At 49.9% G+C, this 24,937-nt stretch overlaps 5 protein-coding genes and 1 long non-coding RNA gene across 12 annotated transcripts in view; 2 read left to right on the forward strand and 4 right to left on the reverse strand.

Annotated features, from left to right (window-relative positions):
- Positions 1-175: 175 nt before the first annotated feature.
- ARPC5L (actin related protein 2/3 complex subunit 5 like) lies at positions 176-3,675 on the reverse strand. The gene is made up of 4 exons (XM_052669650.1): positions 3,488-3,675; positions 3,155-3,227; positions 2,570-2,746; positions 176-762 (listed from the first exon to the last, which is right to left on the reverse strand). The coding sequence occupies exons 1-4, from the start codon at positions 3,625-3,627 to the stop codon at positions 700-702; spliced, it is 453 nt and encodes a 150-aa protein (XP_052525610.1). The 5' UTR covers positions 3,628-3,675; the 3' UTR covers positions 176-699.
- A 458-nt stretch (positions 3,676-4,133) lies between these two features.
- On the reverse strand, positions 4,134-7,452 carry PPP6C (protein phosphatase 6 catalytic subunit). Its single transcript, XM_052669649.1, is given in 7 exon segments — positions 4,134-4,460; positions 5,237-5,446; positions 5,583-5,662; positions 6,538-6,679; positions 6,979-7,044; positions 7,119-7,290; positions 7,292-7,452. Coding segments are annotated over 7 exon segments (1,029 nt in total). The 5' UTR covers positions 7,402-7,452; the 3' UTR covers positions 4,134-4,211.
- A 28-nt stretch (positions 7,453-7,480) lies between these two features.
- RABEPK (Rab9 effector protein with kelch motifs) lies at positions 7,481-9,786 on the forward strand. 2 transcript variants are annotated; one of them, XM_052669647.1, is made up of 7 exons: positions 7,481-7,640; positions 7,728-7,873; positions 7,944-8,096; positions 8,197-8,358; positions 8,706-8,855; positions 8,989-9,135; positions 9,387-9,786. In XM_052669647.1, the coding sequence occupies exons 1-7, from the start codon at positions 7,582-7,584 to the stop codon at positions 9,680-9,682; spliced, it is 1,113 nt and encodes a 370-aa protein (XP_052525607.1). In that variant the 5' UTR covers positions 7,481-7,581; the 3' UTR covers positions 9,683-9,786. The 2 variants fall into 2 exon arrangements, with proteins under 2 accessions (XP_052525607.1, XP_052525608.1); XM_052669648.1 differs by having other exon boundaries at positions 7,483-7,640; positions 8,986-9,135.
- A 912-nt stretch (positions 9,787-10,698) lies between these two features.
- Positions 10,699-14,906, reverse strand: HSPA5 (heat shock protein family A (Hsp70) member 5). The gene is made up of 9 exons (XM_052669646.1): positions 14,794-14,906; positions 14,487-14,619; positions 14,029-14,260; positions 13,645-13,782; positions 13,324-13,436; positions 12,845-13,235; positions 12,301-12,538; positions 11,967-12,134; positions 10,699-11,587 (listed from the first exon to the last, which is right to left on the reverse strand). Exons 2-9 carry the CDS (start codon positions 14,600-14,602, stop codon positions 11,025-11,027), a joined length of 1,959 nt encoding a protein of 652 aa, XP_052525606.1. The 5' UTR covers positions 14,603-14,619; positions 14,794-14,906; the 3' UTR covers positions 10,699-11,024.
- Positions 14,907-16,201: 1,295 nt separating this feature from the next.
- Positions 16,202-17,653, reverse strand: LOC128074104 (uncharacterized). Its single transcript, XR_008202979.1, has 2 exons — positions 17,527-17,653; positions 16,202-16,831 (listed from the first exon to the last, which is right to left on the reverse strand). It is a non-coding gene; the product is annotated as an uncharacterized LOC128074104 (long non-coding RNA).
- Positions 17,311-24,937, forward strand: part of GAPVD1 (GTPase activating protein and VPS9 domains 1) — a 28,773-nt gene continuing 21,146 nt past the window's right edge. The window contains exons 1-5 of one of the 6 annotated variants that reach the window (XM_052669641.1): positions 17,334-17,379; positions 17,545-17,589; positions 19,930-20,018; positions 22,777-22,988; positions 23,384-24,227. In XM_052669641.1, coding sequence (XP_052525601.1) covers positions 22,804-22,988; positions 23,384-24,227 — 1,029 coding nt within the window. In that variant the 5' untranslated portion in view covers positions 17,334-17,379; positions 17,545-17,589; positions 19,930-20,018; positions 22,777-22,803. Of the gene's footprint in view, positions 17,380-17,544; positions 17,590-17,991; positions 18,118-19,929; positions 20,019-22,776; positions 22,989-23,383; positions 24,228-24,937 lie in introns of those variants that run through there. The other 5 variants (XM_052669636.1, XM_052669638.1, XM_052669637.1 and 2 more) reach the window with 5 other exon arrangements.

Below are 24,937 nucleotides of genomic sequence, written 5' to 3' on the forward strand. Positions count from 1 at the left end.
CAGGGCACTGAGCGAGGCTGCTGGAGCAGCCAGCACAGCTCAGTTTGAAGACAAAGTTTGGAAGGAGTTGGAAGTGAGTGCTCATGCAGAGGTGGGCACTTAGCTTAGAAATGCTGTTACTGCAGGCTTGATTTTTGAGTGTCATATTTAAGAGCAAGCCAAAAACTGCCTTAACTTGTATGATCCAAGAACTTTATTGATGCAGCAGGCACTTTACAATGAAACCAACCCCATGGTCCGGCTGTCCTCTGACTGTATCTCTCTATATATACACACACATATATACAAAATCATCTTGCTAATAAACCCTTCTCCCATTCATAAACCGTCAGAACCTTGCATCTGTGAAGACCATAGCTCCTCTTAAACAAGCAGAACAGACAGGATCTTGGATCACCACACTTTGATAAAGCGACATCTGAAAATACCTGCTCGCTTTCAGTAGTAGGAGGCAGGAGTTTGCCTTCTCTCTGCCTTAAAAGAAGCAATCAGGAGAATGTCTTGGCTCCTGTATGATAGTCAGAATATACAGGAATACCTTTACTCTTTTCCCACTTCAATGTTAAAAGCAGTCCAAGAGGAGGTTTCCATAGTATTTCAGTAGATTGCAATCTCTAATCAAGAAGGACCAGCGTCATTTCAGCTACTTCTTCTTCTGCGTCCAAAACCGATGGTTGTCTTGGTTTGAATCAATAGTCTTTAAACAGTCTTTCTTGCTGTAAGAACTCTTACTATGGAACCTAGTCCACCTACTGCTAATGCCTGTGGGTGAGAGGAGACAAGATCAGTGTTACAGTCGCACAGCCAGTGGCTCTCATAGGCTGTGCCTCACTCTTTTGTTCTCAAAACCTAAAAACAGTTACTTGTGGAAAGCAAAGAAGTTTTTTTCCCAGAACATGCAGACATTGGACATGTTTCAAATAGTTCTAGATACTCAACTTCACTGCACAGCATCAGGTTTCCATGATAAAACCTTCACTGCTCTTCACAGCCTGCAGGGCTGGCAGTGGTTCTGCCGGTACGACTGTTCCATCACACGAAACACGCACTGTGCTGGTTAACTCCTAAGCAATTTTCTATGCTAATTGCTACCACCAGAGCAGGAAATTCAGTTCTCACGTTGTTCCACCCCTCCATGTCTGTGCAGGTGCCTTCTGCATGGTGTACACCTTCAGCTTCCTTCAGTAGTAAGTTCTATGTCCACACGCTTATTCCTTTGTCATGTTCAGCTCCTTACCTGTTCCTGTCCTGTGCCATGATCTTGGGAACTCTATGCCCCCTATCCTCTGTGGACTTACACAGATGAGTGCTGCCTTTGACCCAGGTCTTAGCGGTACGCAGGCAGTACTGCTCTATAAATGCAGGAAGCGAGGAAACGAAGGGCAAACAAAACATGGCAAAACATCCCACTAAATGCGTGTACTTTAACCTGTACATTCTCCAAAACCTTACATGCATCTAGATGACTTGCATCTAGTGAAGGACAGGGTGTCACTGATGATGCAGAATGCCTCACACCCCTTCTGTTCCTGAATGAGGAAAGGAGGAAGGGCTTGGTGTGGTTTCATTTGCATCCTTAATGTAAATGAAACATCTTTCTAAAGTCAAGGAGAAGGATGCAAGGACTGCTCAGATCAGTGCCAGACCTGATGGACACAGATGGCACTGGGCTTGAGCTGCGTGTCCTACCTGTGCTGCTGGAAAGCAGCGCCCAGCCCACTGCAAACCTGTCATATTCCTTTCAAAACAAAGAGATGCTTGCATGTGTCTACATGTTCTGGGCACTGACTTCTTTCCAGTCAGGGCAGTCTTGTGTAATGTTACATACTGGGAGCATCAACCTGTGGTGACCCAAAAACAGCCTCCAGTGGGAAGAACGCCACAAAATGTCAAGTATGTTCCTTCCTGGGAAATTTTCTCCTCCTCCTGCCCATCAATATTCCACAAGGCTGGGGACAGCTGCTGGCGGCCGGAGTCACCACTGCACAACCTCTTAACTCCTCACAAGAAGGAAGCACACCTTTGCAAACAACCAACCAGCAGCCAGCTGTGAGCACAGCACATCCCCTCCTGCAACCCTTCCGCAGAAATACCTCTGGAACCTTCAGAGACATCCAAAGACTTTACTGTGCAAACTAAACAGGTCTGCTACATCCTGATAAATTTGGATATGTACTCTGTCACAGCACTTCACTGATGAAAAAATGTCACGCCTGAGCCGTCCTGGGCATCCCATGAGCCCAAGGGCACCTTTCAAACAATTACACCTCCACTTCCAGTTCTTGCTCCTTGTTGGGGGAAACCACCAGCAGACAGAACGCACAATGCTTCCTGCAGCAGACATTGCTCTGCCACTCCCCACCCCTCCTGGCTGAGGAAAGCTCTGAAGCTCAGAATTTGGCAGAAGCTTGGCAGAAGCTTTGGCAGCCCAACCTTAAGAGACCAAAGACAAAAGGCAGCACCAAGCACTGCTCCTCAGGGGAGGATCACCCTCATCGCACAGCTCTCTTTCGGGGGGGTTCTCCTGAAAGCACTGATGGCAACTGGAGAGCCCAGAGCAAGCACTCACCTTTTCATGCCACTGGAGTAATATTGCACTGCTATTTTCTGTCGGCTTTTCAAATCCTTTATAAATATACTTCATTAACAAGTCAATACCATTTCTGTCTAAGGAGTTCACCGCTTGTTCGATTTCACTGCTTTTAAAAGACGTGAGGACTTTCAGCATGGTTCCCTGCGCCTGCTCCTGCACAGAAAGGAAAACGCCGTTAGGATCAGCGAAGCCGGACTCGACCTCGAGAGCCGCGTGCAGCAAAGCGCCCGGAGCAGCGGCTGCGCTGCCGGTGGTGAAGATGCTGCAGCCAAACAGGAGAACATTTTGCACCTTAAGTTTCCGTAGCGAGAAGACAGAAGGGAAGAGCTCTTTAAAACCGGACTTATTGGTACTCCTACCTCGGGAGAGCCACCCGGAGCGCACTGCAGAATTGCCTGCAACAAATCTACAGTCTGAGACCAACGTGCTTCTGCCGCACACTACGAGACCCCCTCGGTGGTACTTCAGGACTTCCTCTCTCAGCCATCGGTTGCTGCCGGCGCGTTTCCCCGCACCTCGGGACGCCGCCCATTACCGGCGCGGATCCCGGGCCGCACTCACCTTCAGGGCCGCGCTGCGCGTCTGGGCGGGGGCGCTCCGCAGGGCCGCGTGCAGCGCGCGCAGCGCTTCGCCTCTACGGCGCGAGTCAAGGAGTAACGGCGGCACCGGGAGCCCCGGACACGGCGCGACCCGGAGAGGGGGGAGGGAAGGAGGCCGCCGGGCCGGGGGGAAGCGGCAGCCGAAACTGCGGCCGCCGGGCGGTAGCGGCGCGGGACGGGGCCGCGGCGGTACGGAGGGCGGCACCGGGCAGCCGCAGGCCGCGCCCCCGCCCCGGTAACGTTCCCGGGACTCCCGACGGCAGCGCGGGCCGGGCCGGACCCGCCCGAAGGATACTGCCTCAGCAGCGCCTCCACCTCGGGGCTCGCGTCGGGCTCGGCCGCCGCCGCCTCTTCGGGCTCCTCCACGAACCGGTTCTCGTCGTACTGATCGATGTCGAGGCGGCGGAAGCGGGACGAGAGCGTGCTCCGCGCCATGCCGTCGGAACCGGAACCGCCTCCGCCGCTCCGCCCGGCCGGAACCGGAAGCGCAGAGCCCGCCCCGTCCCGCCCGGGGCGAGAAGTAGGGAGCGGAGGGCGCCCCCCGCCGGCCCGGCCCGCACAGCGCCGCCCGCCGCACGGAGAGGACGCGCGACTGAAAAATCAGAACGATTCCTTTAATGTACGAAGGGAGGGGCGGCGGAGCTCCGGGCGGCGCGCGGCGATGCGGCCCGACGGCCCCGGCTGCGGGAACTTTGCTGCTGAAACCTCTTGAAATCTACCGGAAACAAAAAAGCTCAGGGATGAGCGCGGCCCCGGGCGCCGCTGCCGTCGAACGGAAACGCTTCGTCTCGGCCCGGCGTGCGGCGCTCGGAATGCCGCAGGCGCGGTGCAGCTCCGCCCAAATCAATCCAGGGGAGGAGGGGAAAAAAGGAAATCGCTACAGACACCGTAATGCACAATAAATTTAGATAATTTAAAAATAAAAAAGGCAAGAGGCAGCATTTCAGCAGCAAAGTGCTCAATAAAAAGTATATTGTCAAGGGGCAGAAGGAGGGGCGGGGGCAGCAGGCGGGGGCGGCTCAGAGGAAGTAGGGGGTGGTTGTCCTGGGAGGGATCACTCGTTCTGAGTCTGGGACTGCGCGGAATAGCTTTGGTTCTCTTGTATTTACATCTTTAAAGACCATGATTGAAGCAATGTTTCCGCAGCGATAGCAGTAATTGGGAGCAGACCACACCGTGACCAATTTCTCATCAAACATGAACTTATAGCCTTCGTGAACCAGCTGATGTGCTCTGCAGATGAGTTTCAGGTTGTTGATGTGGACAAACTGCAAAGAAAAAAGGTGCGTCAGAACTCTGCGAGGGCCCAGCAGCAGCTCCTGCCGTGCAGCCCTCCTGCAGCTCTGCTGGGCTCATCTGTGGGCTGCAGCACCGACAGCACTGAGGTGCAGGCTGTGCTAAGGACGCTCCCTGTGCTCCCAGCGCAGCGCTGCTGCCCCCAGCCACATGCAAGGATCCCCCTGTGCCCAGCGCCCCCAGCAGCACCCCCAGAGCTGGGACTGAGCGGACGGTGCTGGGAGCAAACCTCTCCTCTCAGAGCACAGAAAAGGCAGCTTTGGGTTTTGAAACCTGAACAGTGAGAAACAGCCGTGGTGCCTGGGCCTGTGCTGCCCACACCTTTCAGTCCTTCCTGAATATGCTGCAGAGGACCACAGAGAACAACGCACAGCATGACTCAGGAATTCATCTTAGGGCTGGTTCAGAAGCCTGGGAAGTTCAATGGCTCTTAGCCTCAAGAAGCCTGCTTACTATGTTGCAAAGTAACAAAAATTAAGTCAAAGATTGTTAACAAAAATAGTAGTTCTTCTTCCAAATCATTAGAAAAGTATTCTACGCAAAGCTTAGTATTTCTAGTTATACTTTTTAAAATCAAGATCTGTGTATTATCTCACTTGGCACTTTTTGAAGGGACAACAATAAGTGTTCACCTCCACACCAACTCCCAGCTCCCTCACAAGGAAAGTTCCTCAATCCACCCATCACTACAGTAAAGCTTTGTCTCACACCTGCAATTACGGAACACGGCACAGAATCACATCATTACCTCATTGGTCACCTTGGCACCAAACAGCCAACCCGCTCCTCGCGGGCTGATGGCCCACGTATCCACATCTTCTGGATCAGACCAAACCAGGTCACAGAAGGCGCCTTTATGAGGAATTTCTTGATTCCGTTCAATGGTTCGAATCTGATCGAGTGTCTTGATGTCTGGAGACAGCCCTCCGTGCACACAGAGAATCTGCTCATCTATTAACTGGAGAGAAAACACAAAACACTGGGTATTTCAGCCCAACCCAGAACCTCTCTAGCAGGACCTTAGAGGCCACCAATTCTATACGTTATATTTAGACAATCTACTCGCATCTTTTTAGTGAGGTGTTCACACTTACAGCTGCTATTGTGAGCATGTCAAAGACTTTGGTGCAGTATCTCCAAGCATTAGCATTCCCGTATTTGGTTTGGCACTCATCTGTTAAATAGAGAATGTTTTTCTTCTTAGCAGACCAGAAGAAATTCAGACAATATGATCAGAGTCAAACAGAACAGAACTTGAAAAGGCAGATGTAAAACAAAAAGGAAACAAACAAATAACAGCTGGGAGCAACCAGTAAGCGCTGGGTGGAAAGCACTCTTCACTGTTTCTGTGGTCCACCAGCAGGGAGAAGACCTCAGTACCTACTGGTTTTTCTTACTTCAGCAACGGAGAAAAAAGCAACACAACTGACAGCACCTTAGCAGTTTCCCACCGACTGCCTGGGAGCGGCCCCTCAGCTCACCCAGCAGTGTTTATACTGATTATATGATCGTGCTTCATGCAAGAGATGTGAGGCAGAAACAGGGAACCCATTAGGGCTAATTAAAGTCCTCTTCACTACAAATAAGTGCTACGGTAGGTTCGTTTACAGCTATACAAATATATCAATAAAACTGATGGACAAGTATTTCTTTGGAGCCTCATGAGGCTTATAAATGTTTATATATGCTCTTGTTGACACACTATGGCACGTTATCCAGAAGAAAGCAGGCTGAAGCCTGTATGTCACAATGATTTTCAGTTATACCCAAAGAGAATTATGTAGAATCTTTCATTAAAAGACACCAAAGCATATCATCAAAAAAACGCAAAGAAAAACTGAGATGCTGGAGGAAAAGATGGGTGAGAGATGGAATAAAACACCTTTACTTCTTGAGCACAACAGTGTTAACATTTGAGACCATTTCCCACCCAGTTCTAGGAAAGCCCCACATAGCACTGCACACAAAGCAGATTTTAAAAGGGAAATACGAGATAGTTGTTTATGGCATGCTGCCCCCCATTCAGAAATCACTTGGGTAAAGTCTTACCATAAAATCCATACACTTGCGTTATCTGCCTGCTTTCGTGATTGCCTCGTAACAGCGTGATACGATCGGGCCATTTAGCTTTTAGTGCGAGAAGATAAGTGAAAGTCTCAAGACTATAGTAACCTCTATCTACAAAGTCACCCTGCAAAGTCAAAACAAAATTATAAATAAAGAAACACCAAAGCTGAAAAATGCAAAGCGACAGTCGCTTTAACTCCTCGGTGCACGAAGAAACCTGATGTCGAAGGAGGCCTGCAGCCCACCAGGGAGGACGCGCTCTCTGCTCCCCGACCGCACAGCCGCCGCACGGGACGCCCGCCTCAGCTCCCCCCGCGGGCAGCAGCCAGGGCTGGGAAGGCACGGTGCTGCCGCCGGGGCCGGCACCCAGCACAGGTCCGGGCCCGACGCGAGCTGCGAGGGTGAGGCGCCACCGGCACGTACCATGAAGATGTAGTTGGTGTCAGGCACCTGCCCGCCGGTCCGGAACAGCTCGCACAGGTCGTAGAACTGCGGAATGGGGCACACGTCAGCGCGGGCGGCGGCACCGAGCACTGAGGCGTGTCCCGGCGCCGCGCCGTTACCTGCCCGTGGATGTCCCCGCAGACGGTGACGGGCGTGGAGACGGGCTGCACGTTGGACTCCTCCAGCAGTAGGTCGCACACGTAGTCGCACAGGCGCTGCGGGAGCACAGTGGGTAGCACCGCCGCCGCCAGCAGCACCGGGAGAGTACCGCTACCGGCACCGTCCGCCGCCGCCAGTCCGACCCTGCCCCACCCCGCCCGCGCCCACCTTGAGGTCATTCTCGGGCAGGTACTTGCAGAGCCGTGCGATCTCCACGTACTTATCCAGGTCCAGCGGCGCCATCTTGGGACGGCAGCTAGGAGCCGGAAGCGAAGCCCTCCACTTCCGGGAAGCGGCGCGGGCCTCGGACGCCAGCGGAAGTTCCCTGCACTTCCGGCCGCGCACCGGAAGGTGGCGGCTGGAGCCGAGCGGGGCCGGCCCGCGCTAAGGGCCGAGCTCAGAGCGGCTCGGCCAGGTCCCGCCATGGGGCCGCGGGTGCTGCCGCTGCTGGAGCCGGGCTGCCGACCGCAGGCGGGCAAGTGGTGAGCGCGGGGGGTGCCGCGGGAGGGGGGCGGCGCGGTCCCGGCTGCCTCTCGGCGCGGCTGAGCACCGCCCGTCGCTCCCCGCAGGTACCGGCTGGCACCGCGCGGTGAATGGCCCCGCGGGCGCGTGGGCCACGGCTGCCTCTTCGTGCCGGGCGGGCCGGGCCGTGTGCTCCTCCTGGGCGGCGCCGACCCCTCGGGCGCTTTCGCGGACGCCCACTTCGTGGAGCTGGGTGAGGGCCGGGCCGGGCGGGGCGCGGGGCCGCCGCCGTCCTCCCTAACCGCGCCGCGCCCGGCCCGCAGGCGCGCATCTCTGGGCCCCGGCTGCCTGGACCGGACTGCGGCCGCGCTACGAGCACGCCACGTTCCTGTCCGCCTGCTGTCCCCCGCGCCTCTGGGTGTTCGGCGGCGCGCACCGGGCCGGGAACCGGAGCTGCGTCCAAGTGCTGGACCTCGGTGAGTGCGGACGTCGGCGAAGCGGATGTGGGTCCTGGCCGTGGCACGGAGCGGCCCCGCGGAACTCATGCGTGTCCGCCGTGTTTGCTTTCTTAATTAGAAATAGGAACCTGGGAGAGTCCCGAGGTGAGGGGTGTGCCGCCGCTGCCCAGGACGTTCCACACCTCCTCGGCAGCTGTAGGGGACCGTCTGTATGTCTTCGGAGGGGGAGACAAAGGAGCAGAGCCGGTTAAAGACCAGCAGCTTCACGTCTTTGACACAGGTACCTCTGTGTGTTCCAGGCTGTGCCAGTAGTGGAAAGAACTGCCCACTGCATTGGAGATCTGCCTCCCAGATTTTGTCAGCCTTGGCTGCAAGTTTAAAGGGAGGGGTGAAGGTTGCTGCTGATGCGTGCTCACCTCTGTACTGTGATGGGAAATTTGGGCAGAAGTGGCAGTGTAAAGATTTGAGATGGGGAATGCTGTGGGACTTCTCGTGAACTGTTGGTATTGTTCTGTTCGTTCCTATGGCCCTGCATGCACCAGAAGGGAGCCCCAGCAAGACTCAGGGGCTACTGGTTTGTAGAGCTATCAGTTTTCCTCCTCATACACACACATTCTCATTTTTCAGTTGCTTTGACATGGACTCAGCCTGAAACCCACGGCGATCCCCCTTCTCCTCGGCATGGACATGTTGTTGTTGCAGCTGGGACCAAGCTTTTCATACATGGAGGTTTAGCTGGTGATATTTTTTACAATGATCTGTTCTGCATTGATACAAGTAAGAAGGGCCATAAGTATCTTAGAACAATAGCTGTGCTATGATGTGTTTTACTTTGTTTTGTTTGTTTGTTTCTTTTTGTTTTGTTTAATAATGCATAACCAATAACTCTGTTCTTTTTGTCCAACAGCAGACATGAAGTGGGTTAAGATAGCAGCCACTGGTGATGTGCCAGGAGGACGGGCCTCCCACTCGTCGGCTGTGTTTAAAGACCACTTATACATTTTTGGTGGAATAGGTCCAGATGGGACGCTAGATACTACATACAAGTATCATATAGGTAGGGAGACTTCTCTCAGCTTTGTAATGGTAAACGCCAGTCTGTTTGAAAATACATTGTGGTTTTAGTTCCTAGGCTTCATTCTCTTAGCAATCAGTGTCACTGCACTGGAAATATACCAGTTCAAGACCTAATAGTTAAGGCTAGGTGGTACTACAGACTAATGTATAATCAGCAGTAGGACTGTTCCAGCATGGCTTTTGAGTCTGTTAAGTGATGTTTTAAGATGTGAATGTATTTTTGTACTGCAGAGGAGCAGCAGTGGACACTCCTGCAGTTTGATTCTCCTCTGCCTGCTGGGAGACTGGACCACGCCATGTGTGTCATTCCTTGGCAGGCTGGCAACAGCGCTGACCCAGGAGCTGTCAGTAGGGAAGGTAAAGCTGAGCCAGCTGCATCAGCTGGTGACAGAGCTGACCACCTCTGCAGAGGCCAGGATGAGAAGACACGTACTGAAGACACAGTGATGCATCTGCTGTTAATATTTGGTGGGATGGATACACAAGCAGAGATATATAGGGACTGCATTGTAAGTTTGATTGAATAGTCCAGCTGCAGCCCTTCACAGCACCATCCCTTTCCTTACAAGTTTTCTGTAGCAGTGTCTGATTAAGTTCACTATTTCCAATAAACAAATTCTTGCCCTCATAAGGGTGGCAGTCCTGCTTTCTGTGTGCAGTCATGCTTACAAGTAGGTACGTCAGCCCCTTTGGAAGGCTGCAGCTGCTGTGGTTTCAGCAGCTTCTTGGCTTGTGTGTTGCTGGAAGGTGAAAAGCTGGGGGTTGCAGAGGTTTTGGGCAGCTTTCTCCCTGAAGCTCACATGCTCCTAGTTGACTATAAAGCTACTTCTACTTGCAAAACTGAGGTTATCTGCAAAGATTTGGGAGATAATTAAGGGCATTTGTCTTATACTATTTTGAAAATAAGTGAATGAGAAACCCCTGACTCTCCTGCATCAGAAAAGCCACCTTTCAAAGTAGGGAGAGCTGGACTTGCTACTTGTGTTACTGCATTTGGGAACCACTGTTCTCATGTGTAAAGATTGACCTTGAGGTGGCCGTTTCCAGTTTTTGGTGCAGGCTGTTTTTTTTTTTTCCCCTTCAGAAAAGTCAATTGATAGATGCACTTTGTCCCCTTTGCTTCTGTACCAGCTTTACCAGTTCAGGTTTAACAAGGTACCTTTCTCTCCTCTAGGTTACTGTTACAAGCGCTTGTAACCCTTGGGTGCTCAGGTTAACCCCTCAGCTTTTTGCTTTGTAACAAATGTATGGTGTAATTAGCTGGAAGCACAACGCTACACTGCAGAAACAATGCAGTGCTTGTAAGTAGTTCTCATTCCAATAGTGGCACCAAGTCCATGCTTCTGGAGCTGTTTGCTACAGCCTGTTTGATGTTTAAAAAAAAAAAAAAAAAAAGACAAAAAAGGAGAGGACTGGAACCATCTTTTAGCACCAAGCAGGATCAGCATAGTTGAGCTTGAAAGCTTTTGCAGCCTTCTTTGTATTAAGCCTTTAGGACAGCTAACCTGAACTCAGTCAATACAAATTATAAGCTACAACAAAATCCAGTGTAAATAACAAATTTATTGTGGTCACTTCAGGTAGAAAAGTTCTACACCAAATTCACATGACCAAGCTGTTAAATAGAATGCTTCCATGGCCAATATTTCTAAACCCATTTCTCATTTACATTCCCACCCCTGCTACCCTTCCCTCCCCAGACATCAAGCAACTGCTAACGAAACGCAGTAAACAGCCACTTTGGGCCAGCATTTCCAGCTCCACTCACAGGTGAAGATTCAAAGTTACATTCCAAATTAAGAGTTCAATATTTTAACAAGTGTTCCTGAGTCCAATATATACACACACAACATTCAGAGATGCCAGTATCTACAACTCATCCTTCTCTGCTGCTTCTTCTTCACCAGTGGGAGGGGGGCCTGCACTTCCATACAGCTTGCTAACAATTGGCTGAACAATTTCTTCTAGCTCCTTCTTCTTTGATTTGAAGTCTTCAATGTCTGCATCCTGATGGCTTTCAAGCCACTCTATCTTTTCCTCCACTGCCTTTTCTATCGTTTCTTTGTCTTCAGAGGACAGCTTGCCACCCAGCTTCTCTTTGTCCCCAATCTGATTCTTCAAAGAATACGCATAGCTCTCCAGCTCATTCCGGGCATCAATGCGTTCTTTAAGCTTTTTGTCTTCCTCAGCAAACTTCTCAGCATCATTAACCATCCTCTCAATCTCCTCTGGTGTAAGCCGATTCTGATCATTTGTAATTGTGATCTTGTTTTTGTTCCCAGTGCCCTTGTCTTCAGCCGTGACACGAAGGATTCCATTCACATCTATTTCAAAGGTAACTTCAATCTGTGGGACGCCACGAGGAGCAGGAGGGATTCCAGTCAGATCAAAAGTTCCCAGGAGATGGTTGTCCTTGGTGAGGGGACGCTCACCTAAAACAACAGGTTGATACAGTTTCATGTACTAACCTTTGTTTGCATTTTGTGCAACACCTGACTCGAGGTGCATGCTTTCCAAAGCTGAGGTTTTAATTCCAACCTGATGTCTGTCTTAGATGCCTACAGTACCTTACTCTGAAGAGAAGCCCTTTCAATCACAACTACTGAAAAACTATTTGAAAAGAACCACAGGAATAGCTTTTGAGTTCAAGCTGCCTGATCAGAGCTGTCTCAGTTGGTGAACAGTCTGAGCTAACACTGTTATCAAGCTTCTCTGTATGGAGATGTGCATAAGCTTCTTGACAGCACCACACAGCCTTCTGACAAGACAAGCATAAATCTGAATGAGAAAGTTCAGCTCTAGGGCACTTACCTTCATAGACCTTAATTGTCACAGTTGGCTGGTTGTCAGAAGCTGTGGAGAAGATCTGAGACTTCTTTGTAGGAACAACAGTATTTCTTGGGATCAATTTAGTCATTACACCTCCAACTGTCTCAATGCCAAGTGTCAGAGGACACACATCAAGCAACACCAGATCACCTGTAAAAAAGATTGTGCATCAGAGCATGACTGACTTCAGTTCCTCTTTGCAGAAGCATAACAGCCTATCACTGGCAACAGCAGTCTGAGTTAGAGACATTAAGCTTCTTATGATTGTGAAAACTCAATTCTATCACTTGCCAACAATACTATTTGTTGTCATTACCCGTGTCTTGGTCCCCAGAGAGAACACCAGCCTGAACAGCTGCACCATAGGCTACAGCCTCATCCGGATTAATGCCACGAGAAGGCTCCTTCCCATTGAAGAACTCTTTAACAAGTTGCTGTATTTTGGGGATGCGAGTAGAACCACCAACAAGAACAATCTCATCAATATCAGACTTCTTTAGGTCAGAGTCTTCCAGAACTTTCTGAACAGGCTTCATTGTAGAACGGAACAGATCCTAGAAAGAAGAAAGTTACAACAGTAAGATCGCATTCCCACGCCCATTTTCAAAACGAAGCACCCTTAGGGTACTAAGAATTAGAGTGATCATCAAGAGGCTCATCGTCAGCCTTCCTAAGACCTTAGCTGTCAGTAACATGCTGAGTCCCAAACACCCTGGGAAGTAACTCCTTGCTTTTTTATTCAAGTAGCAAGTTATTTTTACCCTGTTTAAATGTAACTAAGTTAGGTGAAACAGCACACCGCCCTTAGCAAGTCACTAATTTGGAGCTCAGGGAATGTAGCTTTAGCTTTGTAACCTTACCATATTCAGTTCTTCAAATTTGGCACGAGTAAGAGTCTCGGAGAAATCCTCTCCTTCAAAAAAGGATTCTATTTCAATTCTAGCTTGGTGCTGGGATGACAGGGCTCGCTTTGCTTTCTCTACTTCCCGTCTTAGTTTCTGTACAGCTCTGTTATCCTTCCTGACATCTTTTCCAGTTTTCTTCTTGTAGAGCTTGATAAAGTGTTCCATAACACGTTGGTCAAAGTCTTCTCCACCCAGGTGTGTGTCACCATTGGTAGCCACAACTTCAAAGACTCCATTGTCAATTGTCAGGAGGGAGACATCAAAAGTTCCACCACCCAGGTCAAATACAAGGATGTTCTTCTCACCCTCTCTCTTGTCCAATCCATATGCAATGGCAGCAGCTGTTCTGTATAGAAGTAACCAGATCAGGAAACTTTTGATTACCAAACCCCATTCCCAAATAACCAGCAGGCAAAGTAGTTTAGGCTACTTACGGCTCATTAATAATGCGCATCACGTTCAACCCAGCAATTGTACCAGCATCTTTTGTAGCCTGACGCTGAGCATCATTGAAGTAGGCTGGCACAGTAACAACAGCATGAGTAACCTGCAGAAAATAAAACAATTAGATTAAGGAAAGCTATGTACCTTCGAAATAATCTTATCACTTCTGATAGCAAGAAATCATTTTAGCTGAGCCCAACCAACTGGGCTGCCTAAGAAGCCAACAGCACTGAACAAAGTCTGGGACCGCAAGGTTACCCTTAGCTTTTTTAAGACTGTTTTAAGTTGCTGTTATAAATATTCAAACTTACTTTCTTCCCCAGATAAGCCTCTGCAGTTTCTTTCATCTTTGTCAGGACCATAGCAGAAATTTCTTCTGGAGCAAATGTTTTTGTTTGTCCACCACCGACATCAACCTGAATATGCGGCTTAGCTTTCTTTTCAACAACCTGAAATGAGAAACAGACTGGTATATTCCAGGTGTTCTTAAGCATAGAGTCTGTACTCTAGACATCAACAGCCCTTCTTAAGAAGGCTATAAAACCACAGACTGCTCAGAACGGCACTGTTATTTACCTACCATACCCCTCCCCTCCCCCCCAAGTCAAGAGAGGTGCACAGCTCCTGCAGCCCACCCCTGACCACAAAAGCTAGAACCCTGCCACCACCCCCCCACCCCTATTCATGAGGCACACCTTGAAGGGCAGATACTTGATGTCCTGCTGCACCGAGGGGTCATTCCAGGTGCGGCCTATGAGCCGCTTGGCATCAAACACAGTGTTCTCAGGGTTGGATGTCAGCTGGTTCTTGGCCGCATCCCCTATCAGGCGCTCCCCCTCAGGCGTGAATGCCACGTAGGATGGAGTGATGCGATTCCCCTGGTCATTGGCGATGATTTCCACGCGGCCATTCTTGAAGACACCCACGCTGAAGGAGAAATGGAGCAGTCAGACGGCACAGGAGTACAGTTCCCCCACCCTGCTCTTGCCAGTCCCCTCCTCGGAGCCCACAGCTCCTTCATCTCTTCCTCTCTCCCTCCCTCCCTCCCTTCCACCCGCCCTCTTCCCCCCACCCAGCCACTCACCCCAGCCCCCCCCACCCCGATCCTCATGTCCGTGATGCCCGTCCCCACAACAGACGGTTCCTTACGCACCAAGAATAGGTCGTGCCGAGGTCGATGCCCACCACCGTGCCCACGTCCTCCTTTTTCTCTTCGTCGTCCGCCCGCGCGCCGCCCAGCAGCAGCAGCGCCAACAGGAGGTGCCTCATGCCGCCCGTTCGCCGCCCTGCCAAGGAACGCCAGTCACAAAATGGAGGCGCCACATGAGCGGCGCGACCCAATCCGGCCTCACTGCTCCCCCCCACCCACGGGGTTCAGTTCTGTTTCGCAGCCACCCCTCCCCCACCACCCCACCCACCAGGCCCCGGCAGGCCGCAGAAGGCCCCGCCACCGCCCCTACCGTCACACACGAACCGCCGCGTCTCCAACTGCCGCTGAACACCCAGGCCGCGCCGCGCGCCCTTATATATCCTTCGTTACTCCTTCGTGGAGGCTCGCCATTGGCCGCAGAGCCCTCGCTGGAGAGCGCTCATTGGCCGACTGCTACTAAGCTGGCCTTCCTTGATTGGTGAGGAGCGGGCGGTCGCTCTGACATGCCTGGCGCGCACCCCTCCTGCCACCCGATTGGTTCACCCCGCCGGCATCGCGGGCCAATCAACAGAGAAGCGTGAGCCAAGCGGAAGAAGCCCATTGGTTGGGGGCGGCCGTGGCGGCGAGGCCAGGGTAGGGAACGGGGGTGGGGGGGGACGTTCTGGAAGTTTCCATGGTAACCGACCCCGGTGCTGGGGGGGGGGGGGAGTCTGGCGACGGCGAGCCGTCTCGGCCAAGCGCGACGGAGGCCGGAGACCGGAGACATGGGCGGAAGGAGGGCCGCGCCTTGCGGTCTGCCTCCTCGCTGCAGGGCCCCAGGTGCGTGCGGGCTCTCCGTAGCTCCGCAGAGTTCGGCTCGGGTCCGTCCGTGCCGGCAGCGCCCGCTCGCGCCTGCTGCTGGCACCCGGACACCGACAGGCCGCGCCTCGCCCCGGCGTTACGCCGGGTTACATCAGCGCCGGGCCGCGCTGTCCCACTGCCAGCAGGGCCGCACCTTCACGCAGCGGGCCTGGGGTCGTGTCTGAGCGCTGGTGTAAGGAATTGAGGGCCCTGGGTCAGTCGTGACATGAGAAAATGAGATTCGTGAACCGTTGGGTGATAGCAGGGCTGAATCGTAACTGAAATAACTCTGGGCTGTATAAAAGTGTGGCTCCAAAGACAGCCCTGAGCCACGCTGTAAGAATGCAGCCGTGGTGCTGCCCCATGCTGAGAGCCTCGCAGCTGGGCAGCGCTGAGGGCAGTGCTGTGATCCCACTGCTCACAGTGCGCCTTTTGTGAAGCTCTCATCTGGGTGCTGTTCTTCCTATTAGGAGGTGTATTTCAGAGTCTTCTATATATCATTGTAGATTTATTTCTTTTACTCAATTATTTCTGCACTGAATTCACATCTTCAAGAATCCTGATGCAAATTACTGAGCTTAGCCTTATTAAAGAACTGTCTTCACTACAACTGCGTATCCCAAGAACTGTGCCTAACGTATTTTATCTCTTCACAGGAAGCCATGTGCAGATAAGGAGATATCTTGATGCTTGCAGGCCTCAGGCTCATTCCCCTCAGTTCTCTTAAGGGCAGCGATGCTGTAATGCAGCTGGTGTTCTGCGCTACAGGCAGGAGCACGGTGTGCCAGCTGGCTGTGTCGTACAGACATAATGCTTTGCTGGTTTGTGTGTTTGGGCTCAAGGAACTTTTTTTGTTCTTGCATTTCTGTGTGCCATGGTTGTTTTTAAAAAGTCGTTTGGATATTTAAAATTCAATTATGTAAGCACTGTTTTATCAGAGGAGAGGATTTGAGGCTGTAACTGTGTCAGCTACGAAAAAGACACACATAATAGTTTGGAGATTGAGAAACACAAAGCACCGATGTGTGGCTGCTGTGATGAGCTGACGCAGAGAAGAGCTCTGCAGATGGCTTAGGTGTGAAAAAGCAATAATGGTGACTGAGGAGTGTTACTTTCCCACCCGAGTCACCCCTGCCCCTGCTGCAGCCTGGATGCCATGCCCTCATGCTGGGTTTTGGCTTACTGCTACCATTCCACAGTGTAACAAGGTGCTCAGGTGAGAGCTGGGCTACAAATGGTGCAGCCCTTTTTCTCTTTAAGAGAACAAGCTTCTTAATACCTCTGTTGGAAGAATTTTTTTTGTGTGTACTAAGTTATGTCCTAAGACATAGATTTCCCTAGTATTTCTAATTGAGCTACATGTGTTATGAGGAGCACAGGTGGGTCTGGGCCGTACATGTACGTTCAGCTGTCTGATCTCAGCCTCCTGCTTCCCACGGCAAAGCTGTGTAAGGCCCCATCCCGCGGGCAGCCAGTGAGCTCTGTACTTTCTGAAGATCTTGGGACAGCTGAGAAAGGAGGGCAAAGTTAAAATCAATCTGTGACCATCAACCAAAGCACAAGCTGTGATTGTGTAGTCGCATGTGATGCAGGTTATGATTAAGCAGTGCTATTATGTGAGGCAGATTGCCCCACGCAGCGCTGTTACACGTTGCATACTCCACTGCTCGTCACCGTGCGTTTCGATCCGCAGGGCCGGCCGGGCCCTACGGCCCTCCCTTGTAAAGCAGCCGCGGGAGAAGGGCGGCGTCCGTCCGGACGCAACCCAGGGAACGGTGCCCATCAGAGCCACGCAGCGCGAAGCGACCTCTCCGAGCCCGATTTTTCCTCGCGCCACCCAGCAGCAGCCCCACAGCAGAGATGCTGCGCCGTCACGCGACCTCGGTGGGGGCTGAAGAAAGAACGGGGGCCGGGGCTCGGCGCCCGCGGGACCGCATGGCCGCGGGACTACATGTCCCAGGAGCGCGGCGTCGCCGCCCGCCGCCTGCGCAGTGCCGCGCCGCGCCTGGCTCGGGGCCGCAGCGGAGCCGGGCGGCGGCGACGGAGCCGGGGCCGGGTAGGGGAGAGGGCTCGCAGCCCGCGCGGCTGGGACCGCCGCTCGGATCCCCACCGGCGGCGCGGGGGAAGGGAAGGGAGGGAAAGGGAGGGGAGGGAGGGAAGGAAGGAAGGGGAAGGAAAGGAGAGCGGAGCGGGCCCGACCGACCCCTCTCTGCTTTTTCAGGGAGCCGAGCGTGAAGCGCTGCGAGGAGCAGGCCGACGCGCCGAGGTGCCGATCTCGTCCGCGTTCCCCGGGCGGGGGGAGGCGCCCAGCACCGGGCGGGGGCCGCGCTCGCAGTCCGCGCCGCGGGAGCTGAGCGGGCCGCGCTCCGCCCGCTGCCCGCTGCCATGTTAGCGCCGGCGGTCGCCAGGCGGGAGCGCCTCGCGGCCCTTCGTGCTCTGCGGCGGGACGGCGCGGCTGCGGAGCGGCGTGAGCGCCGGCACCGCCGGGTTTACGGGTTCCGTCTGACGGAGGTTTAGAACTTGTAACTTGGGCAGTGTCGTGACTTCCTTTTTTTTGTCGCCGAGAGGCTTCGTGCCGGAGGACTTTGGTCAGGCGAGTGTCCGTCTCTCGTTCTTGCAAAGTCACGACAGCGCGCTCTGAAGCTGTGCCCGCCGCTGAGGTGGAGCCGCGCGGTGCGGCTGCGCCTCGAGTGGGAGCTGCGCTTGGGGGGATCTGAAAGAAGCACGCTTCTGCAAATTGGCGTCGGCTGCGCTGGTGGCTTCAGGAAAAGGGCTTCAGAGCGGCTGCGCTGCGGTGGGTTTCTGGACGTCGCAGGTGCCGTAGGTGTGGGTTTGGCTGCGCGGTGCGGCGGGCCCAGGAGAACGAACAGCCTGCGCGGGGGGCTGCGGAACCGCCAACTTCAGGTTCTGCTCTTCTGCCTGGAAGTTAATTGGTGCGGCTCGTTATGTAGGGCGAGCGACTCTTTCTAACAGCACGAGCTACTGGAGCAGGTTTTGGTGGTTATGTGCCCCTGTTGACTCTTGTGCGTTGCTGTAGTACCGCAGCTGACAATTTAGTAGGCAGCTGAGCCTATGCGTTCCTGATACGCCCTGTTAATAAGGGACTCGAGAAATGAAGTGCTCTTGCACACAGAGCTTGTGTTCAGTGTTGGTTGCACAGCAGCTCGAGGTGCTTGTTTTGTGTTAATTTTGATTAGATAGTTGAATTGCAGCAAATTGAAATGCATTTTGCACGTTGTGTGTTTTGATGTGGTGGGCATTATAATGTGAGGGTTCAGCAGGTAAATCCTAAGTCATGGTGAACTGAAAAATGTTGGTTTTTTTTAGCTCAACATTGGGAGATAGGTTGTTAGCTTATGTAAAGAAGGCTTGCTTGTTGTTACTATAAATGTTAATGAAGATGAGATGCTTTCATCTGGGGTAAGTTAGCATGGAAGCTATTCAAGCTTGCTTAAGAATTCTTTCTCAGTAAGAAGGAACGATCTCAGTTTGGCCTTGCCCTGCCCTCCCTGCAGTTGATCTGCCCAAACTTGCTTTGGAAGCTGAATCTTGCTTAGCAGACACAGGAAGAACAAATAACCCTGAGCAGGAAATGTTGGAGGAGGAAGAAGAATTTAGTGTACGGTTGCAGTATTTGCTGCTTTGCTTACTCTTTTCTGTCAACTGAACTGCAGAAATGTGTAACAGAGGTGCCACTAGTTTCTGTGTGCCACAGCACAAAACACACGCTCTATGTGCTGCTATTCAGCACTCAAAGATTCAGGGAGTGTTTTATGGGACTTCTAAATGCGAGAAACAGTTTATGTCTGTGTTTACCAAAGACATAGATTGCTCTGGATTCTGAAGAACTCAGAGCATGCTGATAGTAGGGCAAAACATCTTAGATGCTGTCAGCTCACACGGTCTGTTGTGGTGAGGCATTGTGAGGTGAAATTGTTTGAATTGCTGCAGTAAGTTTTCCAGTCAGTAGCTTATTAAGCGGTCTTAAAATAATTGAAATATTTTTCTATTAAAATGAAGTTACCTGGATTGAAAAATGGTTTGCAGATAGTGGGACTTATTTAATATCTGTTGTTTCTTCAACTGCATCAGACAGTTGGATTTCTAAATTGCCTAAACCGCCTCCTTCATACAATTGCACGCAGACACTTTTTATTTCAAGTCCGACGGATGATCATTGTAAAGTAGTTAATTGGGTAATTCTGGGTGGCTTCTGTATGTATGAGAAGCTGATAAACAGGAACTAGTAGCAGCTGAGGTGGCTGCCGTCCTGTCTGTTCTGTTACGGCCTGCTGCAGTGCATTACCAAATACGTAAGTGTGGCTAATTGCTTCTTAAAGCTCTTGTCCTGAGCTCTGGCATGGCGTGAATGCTGTGCGGCGTGGGAAGGCTAAAGAATGCAGCTGTTGTCTGCTTGTACTGATCATGAAGGGAAGGGGCTTTTGGAGGGGAGCAGTGCATCATGTAGGTGTATTAACGATAGAGTAGTTTTCCTTTTCAGATATAGGCTATGTGAATACCAGTGTGTGAAGAGAGGGATAGCATGTGCATCTTGTTCAACTGGGTTGGTTGGTTTGTTTTTGACTGTGCTTTATGCTTTCTTTAGAGTGAATCTGAAGGCTGCTGAAGGTCCATATGTGTCACAGTTCCAGCTTTCCCTCTCTAGTGTTCTCAAACGTCTGCCAGTCACGGAAGGTGAACACCCACTTGTTTGCACTGATTCTTGCTATGCTTGCATGACTGTGGAATAATTTGTTTCTAATAATTGGTAATAGGAGCGAGTGAGGCATTCCTCATCTGCAGAGGTATATTTTGGTAGCAATTGGTACTTGCCAACAAGTTTAATATTTCGGAGGACTGTAAAGCCAAGGAAGCTGCTGATCACTTTTTCATGTACGTAGGACACAAACTGTTGTCAGACAGTCAGCATGTTGCCCTGCGGATTTTCACAGTTCCTGAGAAAACTGTCGTGCTTACTGACGTCTTGCAGCTCAGTTTCAAAGCAGTTCTCCTCTCACTTTCATTACGTTTGTGTTCTGTGGTGCAGACAGAGAAGAGTCTGAAAGATAGTGGCATATTGATAATTATCGATAGATGACATTACAGATCACAGCAGTGTTCTGTGGAAGTCTTCCCTGCTGTTCTGTTGTGCTTTTTCTCTGACCAGACACGTTATGTACATGCATATTTGGGCTCCAGATTGTCTGGGAGTTGTACTTGCTTTCTGTGTATTAGCTAATTTTTTTTAAATTTCTCTTTTGATTAATTGCCCTTAGCTCTAGGAGAAGTTATTGGCAATCTAACAGCTGCATCAATGGTTGCTTACTAGAAATAGTGTATTCTTTCCAGGCTGCTGTTATCTTTTGTGCTGACTGGGATTTGAGGATAACCACCTGAACTAACTTTCTGTTCAGAAATGTAGAGCCTCCAAGTGATCACCTTCAAACGGCCAATTAAAACTGTTAAAGTTTGGTAAACCATGAACATCATTAAATACAGCTTTACACTGCAAAGCACCTGAAAAGACAGACAGTAGTTCCACAGATATCACAGTAGGTGCAGTTAAATGGATTCGTTTCCCTAGTTGACGTCAACAGGTGACAGTCCAAAACAAAGGTTAATTTTTACAGACAGTATCAAGTTTGGTGCTGGTTTCCTGAAAGCCCTAAAATTCTGTGACTAAAAATAAAAATGAGTTGCAAGAAGTTATTGTTCACTTCTCAAACAACTTTGACAGTGATGTCAGCATTTCTATTTTCTAATCATTTGTCTGAGACTGCCCCAGTTAAATACATCAGAATCGCTGCATCCTTGAAGTTCCTTGCTCAGTCTCATCTTTGAATAGCATAAATGCATGAGCTGTAACCACTGGTTAGGGTCACGGTTTTTTGTTAGCATGCTTTGCCTTTTTAAAGGGAGCTTTGTATACAGGTTTGTCTGTATTTGCTAGGAATGCATAAAGACGTGACAGCATCTGTTTCTGTCTCTGCTAGCATTTTTGTTCTTTCATTTATAGTTTAACCTGACATAATTACACAGCCAGGGAGTGGCCATTGCTGCCAGCATGCCTGGTTATCAGGCTCTCACACTAGGAATAAAACGCCAACAAGCACCAACAAATGTAAAACCTTGCCTGATTAGGGAGCTAATCTGTATTCTTCAGAGAAGATCATCTCCTACTTTGCTGAGCAGTGAACCGCAGATCTTTAAAACATGAAAAGAGAGCGCTTGGTAAATTATTTGTAGTTTCTCAAGCATGGAATAAACAGTCTTGTAGAGGTGGACTTCCCTGGAGTGGTTGCAGATTATGGGAAGTAAGTTTTCTGTTTAACTCTAGCACAGCGTTCAAGGCTTCTCCACCACGTCCCTCTGACAGCTCTGCCATGTAGCCATTGCCAGTGTGTTTGACAGCTATGTATTATATATGGATCAACCCCTTTTTCTTCCCAAGTTATGCAGTATTGCTGTTAATTCTCGTGAAGAAGCCCCGCGGCTGTTAATGATTCCATGGAGACATAATTTGATCTATGGGATTCTACCCTTTCCCATGTCAACATAATGCAATTTATGTTATTGTTTCTTTCGTTGAGCTAACTTTTAGATGGATTTGCTGCTTGAACTTGTTCTGCCTGGTACTGAACTCCCATGCCCACATAGTGGTAATAAATGTAAGCTCTGACTTCACAATCAGAAAACACTGAGGCAGAACAGTGGCTAGTGTTGATTGATTGGCTTATTTTGACACCGTTGTGATAGGAAAACCTCTGCTTGTTTCAGTTTCTCTCTTTAAAAAACACTTCTGGATTGGCCCTCCAAAAATATTCTTACAAGTGGAAATATTTGAGGAAATTCTTCCGAATGAGTTCTATTGCTGAGCAGCATCTCCAGACTTACTTCCAGCTGCCGCCTTTTCTAGCAATTAATTTATTTATCTAGCAAAGAAGTCCAGTTACACAAAGGTGAGAGGTGGCATTTGTTGTCGCAGCCTGGAGGTAACTGTGCCCACGTGCTGGTGGTGTGCTTTAGTGGAAAGCAGGAAGCACAGAAGTTTTTCCTTCCCTGTTCGCCATGCAGGTGGCACAGTGGGACGACTCCTCGCTGTCTCCCTGAGCTCCCTAGGCTATGGCACTGGCTGCAGCTCTCCTCCAGCCCATTTCTTTACTCTGTGTGCTGAGTGTGGTGTAAGCCTTGTGGTGCTCTATCGCTATTTCAGTTGGTGTGAGCTGGAGATACCATTGGCTGCTGTGCAAGTGTTCCTGGTGTGCTGAAGTGACAAGGTGTTAATGAAACTGGCAGCTAGAAAACTTTACATGGAGGCAGAATGGGCACAGAAGTGTTTACTGCTAAGCTTATGGCCTCCTTACTTTGTTACTTATGCTTATTGCTTTGTTGGGGCTGGCAGAACTTGTTTCCATTACTGTTGGATTTCATTCCTTTTTTTCCTTTCTTTCAGTGAGTACTGTGTAGTCTGCTGTCAAAGATGGTGAAGCTGGATATACACACACTGGCTCATCACCTCAAGCAGGAACGACTGTATGTAAACTCAGAAAAGCAACTTATTCAGAGGCTGAATGCAGACGTGTTGAAGACAGCTGAAAAGCTGTACCGCACAGCATGGATTTCCAAGCAGCAACGGATTAACTTGGACAGACTGATCATAACAAGGTGACTTGGAGGGGTGGTGGCCCTGGGGAGAACAGATACCTGAACTTCTGTGAATTGCAGCAAAACTACCAGATTTTTCACACTGTCGCTCTTTAGAGTCCTTTGCTGTACTAATTACAAAAATAGTACTTTTTAAAAACGAATCTAAACTGAGGTATCTGACTCACCAGAGACTTGTTTGTTGTCTGCTTAAACTACCATCTTTCTAATGTGCGTATTTGCTTTGCTGCTCTTTGTGTTTTATGGGAACAAACTGTTCTTATTCCTGAATTTGGAAATCATTTGGGTTAAGTATATGGAAGGACATCTTTTGTGTGAACAGATTGGCTGTGTGACATCTGGTAAATTTGTTTGCTTAAGAGTTTACTTAGAGTGTTTCAATGTTTTTCTTTAAGTGCGGAAGCTTCTCCTGCTGAATGCTGTCAGCACGCTAAAATCTTGGAGGATACACAGTTTGTGGATGGATATAAGCAGTTGGGATTTCAGGAGACTGCTTATGGAGAGTTCCTAAACAGACTGAGAGAGAACCCTAGGCTTATTGCGTCCTGTCTGGTTGCTGGAGAGAAGCTCAACCAGGACAACACCCAGAGTGTCATTCACACGGTCTTTACCTCCATTTATGGAAACTGCATCATGCAGGAGGATGAGAGCTACCTCCTGCAGGTCCTTCGTTACTTGATCGAGTTTGAACTTAAGGAAAGCGACAACCCTCGGCGGCTGTTGAGACGAGGCACTTGTGCGTTCAGCATCTTATTCAAACTTTTCTCTGAAGGACTTTTTTCTGCGAAACTCTTTCTTACTGCAACTTTACATGAGCCGATCATGCAGCTTCTGGTTGAAGATGAAGATCACCTGGAAACTGATCCAAACAAATTAATTGAGAGATTCTCTCCAGTCCAACAGGAAAAGTTGTTTGGAGAGAAAGGCACAGAAAAATTTAAGCAAAGAGTCCAAGAAATGGTTGACTCCAATGAGGCGAAGCTGGTGACGTTGGTGAACAAATTCATTGGCTATCTGAAACAAAATACGTACTGTTTTCCACATAGCTTGCGATGGATTGTGTCACAAATGTACAAAACGCTCTCGTGTGTAGACAGACTGGAGGTTGGGGAGGTCAGAGCAATGTGCACAGACCTCCTTCTAGCATGTTTCATCTGTCCTGCAATTGTTAATCCAGAACAGTATGGGATAATTTCTGATGCACCTATAAACGAAGTGGCGAGATTTAATCTGATGCAGGTATGACTCATTTTGAAGTGGTCTAAAAAAGACATGGAGAGAAATGTTCGTGGTGTTTTGTTTCTGCTGCAGCAGGTGGTATCATGAAAAGATAGAGCACTGTTCATCCTATAGATAAAACAAATGCTAATATAATACTTGTGTCGTCATTGCTTTGGAGGCATGCTTTAGAGTTAATGTGCCTGTTTGCTTAAAATATTGACTTTAAAAGCGCTGTAGAATGCATTCCTTTCTCTCTTAACAGAAGTGGCAAATACACCTTAGGAGAGCTGCTCCAAGGAGTGAAAGCTGCAGTTACATTTATGCTTTAAGATGAATTCTGGAGGGTGTGTAAAGTAACATTGTATTATGCCAAAAAATGTTGTCAGGCAGCAGTGGGCAGTTTGTCTGCCAGTAGCACCTCCTGTTTTTTTAGACCTTAAGGCATTCCCCAGCCCTAGTGAGAAATATTTGTGTAAATCTCAAATAATTTGATGACAGAATATAGAACTGTTGCCTGATGACATTAAGCATCATTACATTTAGTGGAAGATATTCCCCACACATAATCAGCCTGCTTTTAAATGTCTATGAACTGGACAATAAGTGATTCCTACAGAAAATTACTGTGGTGAATTTTACTCACTGCATTTTACTAACAGGCCTTGCAGTGTTTTTTGGAGGTACGTAAGTAATCTTGTCCAGTGTTGCTGCCTGCAGGTTGTAACAGA

Source organism: Tympanuchus pallidicinctus, unplaced genomic scaffold, assembly GCF_026119805.1.
Source record: "Tympanuchus pallidicinctus isolate F22 unplaced genomic scaffold, pur_lepc_1.0 scaffold8, whole genome shotgun sequence".
In the NCBI taxonomy this organism is placed as follows: domain Eukaryota; kingdom Metazoa; phylum Chordata; class Aves; order Galliformes; family Phasianidae; genus Tympanuchus; species Tympanuchus pallidicinctus.

Excerpts from the sequence above, each read along its gene's own strand:
- RABEPK (XM_052669648.1), top strand. The coding sequence starts at position 7,582 with ATGGGGCCGCGGGTGCTGCCGCTGCTGGAGCCGGGCTGCCGACCGCAG. Across the intron at positions 7,641-7,727 it reads CGACCGCAGGCGGGCAAGTG|GTACCGGCTGGCACCGCGCG; the intron begins GTGAGCGCGGGG and ends CGCTCCCCGCAG. Across the intron at positions 8,856-8,985 it reads TCTGTTCTGCATTGATACAA|CAGACATGAAGTGGGTTAAG; the intron begins GTAAGAAGGGCC and ends TTTGTCCAACAG.
- HSPA5 (XM_052669646.1), bottom strand. The coding sequence starts at position 14,602 with ATGAGGCACCTCCTGTTGGCGCTGCTGCTGCTGGGCGGCGCGCGGGCG. Across the intron at positions 13,437-13,644 it reads AGGCTTATCTGGGGAAGAAA|GTTACTCATGCTGTTGTTAC; the intron begins GTAAGTTTGAAT and ends TATTTTCTGCAG. Across the intron at positions 12,135-12,300 it reads CTCTGGGGACCAAGACACGG|GTGATCTGGTGTTGCTTGAT; the intron begins GTAATGACAACA and ends TCTTTTTTACAG.
- ARPC5L (XM_052669650.1), bottom strand. The coding sequence starts at position 3,627 with ATGGCGCGGAGCACGCTCTCGTCCCGCTTCCGCCGCCTCGACATCGAT. Across the intron at positions 3,228-3,487 it reads GTGGAGGCGCTGCTGAGGCA|AGGCGAAGCGCTGCGCGCGC; the intron begins GTATCCTTCGGG and ends CTCGCGCCGTAG. Across the intron at positions 763-2,569 it reads TACTCCAGTGGCATGAAAAG|GCATTAGCAGTAGGTGGACT; the intron begins GTGAGTGCTTGC and ends TCTCACCCACAG.